At 50.2% G+C, this 2,868-nt stretch overlaps 1 protein-coding gene across 1 annotated transcript; it reads left to right on the top strand.

Moving 5' to 3' along the window:
* The first annotated feature begins 1,666 nt into the window (after positions 1 to 1,666).
* Positions 1,667 to 2,646, top strand: LOC136502207 (late embryogenesis abundant protein D-34-like). The gene is made up of 2 exons (XM_066497672.1): positions 1,667 to 2,167; positions 2,268 to 2,646. The coding sequence occupies exons 1-2, from the start codon at positions 1,790 to 1,792 to the stop codon at positions 2,415 to 2,417; spliced, it is 528 nt and encodes a 175-aa protein (XP_066353769.1). The 5' UTR covers positions 1,667 to 1,789; the 3' UTR covers positions 2,418 to 2,646.
* The last annotated feature ends 222 nt before the right edge of the window (positions 2,647 to 2,868 follow it).

Genomic DNA, 2,868 nt, shown 5'->3' with positions numbered 1-2,868 from the left:
CCTATTTTACCCGCCTCTAAAGATGTTTTCTGTAGTAGTGTTTGTTGATTTTTTTTATTGATCCAAAAGTATTTTTACTCCGCTGTTTCAATGAAGTGGCCATTCCGCCAAAATGGGACCAAATAGAATGAAGATTTCTTGCGCCCTCAAAGCGATTATTCCAGTTCTTTTCAACAACCTCTTTATAGTCTGATGTTCTTGCCCGGCCAACATTGCTCCACATTTAAAGCCATTTTTGAAATAATTATTCTCACTGTGCCATGGTTTATTTATTAATTGATATTAAAATGGCATAATGATCTGAGGATGATGTAATGACATTCTCCACATAACATTCATCAGAAAAGGAGGTTAAATTTTCCATTGCCACTGCTCAGTTCAAGATTACCCTCACATTGTTATTTCCTTCCTATTTATTACTCCAAGTGAACAGGCGACAACGGTGAGATCATCTATTACTGAAATGAATAGTGCTGGCGGTGACAAGTGTTGCCTTGTAGAATGCGTTGTTTAGACTTTTGCTTGGATACACTCGTATCCATATTAATTCATATGTGTTGGAGTGCATTAGGATTGGACTTAGTTTAATTTTCATCCTAATCCACCTCAACATACGTGGATTGAGATGGATACGAATGTGTATAAACAAGCCCTTACATAGAATTGGTGCTCCAGGTTAGCCGTTGAGGAGCACTTTCGATGATGCTTTGGTTAGGTGGTCTGCGCTCCAATAAGCTCGCCATGTCGGGCTGAATCTGATTGCCCTAAGCACCTCCATCAGAATTAGCCAACTTTAGCAGGTGTATGAGATTTTCTTGTGCCACAGAAGCATTGCAGCACACTGCACAAATTTGAAGTTGTCTAAGATGAAGATGGAGGCATGCACTCTAGTTGATGATGTCAACCAGCTGCGCCAGGCATGGGCTACATAGCCTGTTTGGCAGGAGCTTCTAGATCAGCTTGGCGATGCTGTGTACGAGTGTGATGGGCCTGTAATCTGCCGGCCCAGTCGCATCTGCAGGCTTCTTTGGGATTAGAATGATCAGGCCGCACAGTGAAGGAGCTAATCGCCAGCATGACGGCGTTCTTGATCACCGACCACGTTGATGTACTATTCTATCTGTCGTATGCTAGGCTAGAGAAGCTACTGGCTCATATCAAGAAACTTTCTTTTGTGAGCACGACACTAAATAGCCAAGAGATTATCTCTAGCTAGCTAGGACAGTCATTTGGAGACAAAAATGTGCCAGTACGATCGTTATTACATACTGAGTATATCCGCTAGCTGTGTGATCTCTGATCTGTGGCGACGACACGAGGGTGCCACCAGCACAAGTTGCCAAAACACGTGCAGGCTTCGCCGCGCCGTGTGTACGCCGACGACGCGAAAGGGGAGACACACGTAGCCACCGCATCGACCATGCGCCGGCGCCGCTCCAGCACCGTCGCACCAATCCAATCCGGCCACCACGGATGCCCGTACGTACCGACGCATCTAGATTGCAGCCACCGGTGACCCGACTCCTCCACGTACTGCACGCGATACAGTGCCTAGCGAAAAGCTCCTGATTGGTAGAAAAATCTAGCCACTCCTATCCACTAGCTACAGTAGTGAATGATAAGAACAAGTATCCATATATAAGGGTAGTGAAAGCAACACATTAACCTTGAGTTTGCCAGCGGATCAGGAGCCAAACCAACAAGAATTTCCGCGCGTCTCCAGGAGGCATCTCGATCGCCAGGTATAGGCGTCTAGCTACTCCTAGAGGCTGGAAGAGTAGTGGTAACAATGGCGCAGCCGCAGCCAAGAAGAGGAGACGAAGGGCTCCAGGCTCAGGGCGGCAAGGTCCCGGCGGCGCAGCAGGAGCCCATCAAATACGGCAACGCCTTCCCAGTCAAGGGCGAGCTGGCGGGGCAACCCATCGCGCCGCGCGACGCCGCGGCCATGCGCTCCGCCGAGGACAGCGTGCCTGGCGTCCAGGTCCCGCAGGAGAGCGGCGGCGGGTTCAGCGCCGCGGCCTTCATGGAGTCCGCCGCCGCGTACAACCAGGCCGTCGGCGCCGTCGGCACGGGCCAGGCGAGTGAAGCCGTTGCCAAGCACGGGGTCAACGTCACCCAGGACGCCGTGCCCGGTGGCTGCATCGTCACCGAGTTCGTGGCAGGCCAGGTATAGATGCATGCCGTGTCCTGCCTCCGAGCTCGTGCTGATTTGCTGACGCCGCATGCTTATGCTTCTCTGATGCTCGGTTCGATCTGGCTTCTCGCAGGTGGTAGGCCAATACGCCGTCGCTGAAGCGCCGCAGCAGCAGCAGGATGGGGCGGATCACAAGGCCGCTGGAAACGAGGGTGGTGGAGGACACGGCGATGGAGGAGGGCACGGTGGGCGCGCTGGCGCCACGGCGGCGAGGCGGGACTAAGATGGCTAGGACGACGCTTCAATCTTATCATCAAGTTCCTCCGTTCCTGTATATATAAGTAATGTTATGGGTGAAGAACTTCTTCTCGCGCTACTACGCAAGCAGACCCCATGCGGCCACGCCGTAGCTGAGGTGCTTGTGTACGGTGGTTTTTGGTCATGTATGTAAACACTGTACATGTACTAGTATAATAAGGAAGACGATGCATGTTTCCATCAAAACAAGCGAATGGCACAATCAGTAGTTTCGTAAAAATGAGTATTTTAGATAAAAGGTTCTTCTGAAAAAATAAGTATCATAAACAAAATTGACAATAGTAAAGTGAGAATTTATAAATCAGATTCAAAACAAATGTTTGAGCAGGACGAGCTGGGGAATCAACGCTGCTGCATCTTCAGGTACGCTTTCCCGGGCGAAGACTGATGAAGCGCCATCGCCTAATTAAGCCCAA

Source organism: Miscanthus floridulus, chromosome 13 (genome assembly GCF_019320115.1).
Source record: "Miscanthus floridulus cultivar M001 chromosome 13, ASM1932011v1, whole genome shotgun sequence".
Lineage (NCBI taxonomy): Eukaryota > Viridiplantae > Streptophyta > Magnoliopsida > Poales > Poaceae > Miscanthus > Miscanthus floridulus.
This window is presented reverse-complemented; position numbering and strand designations above follow the sequence as displayed.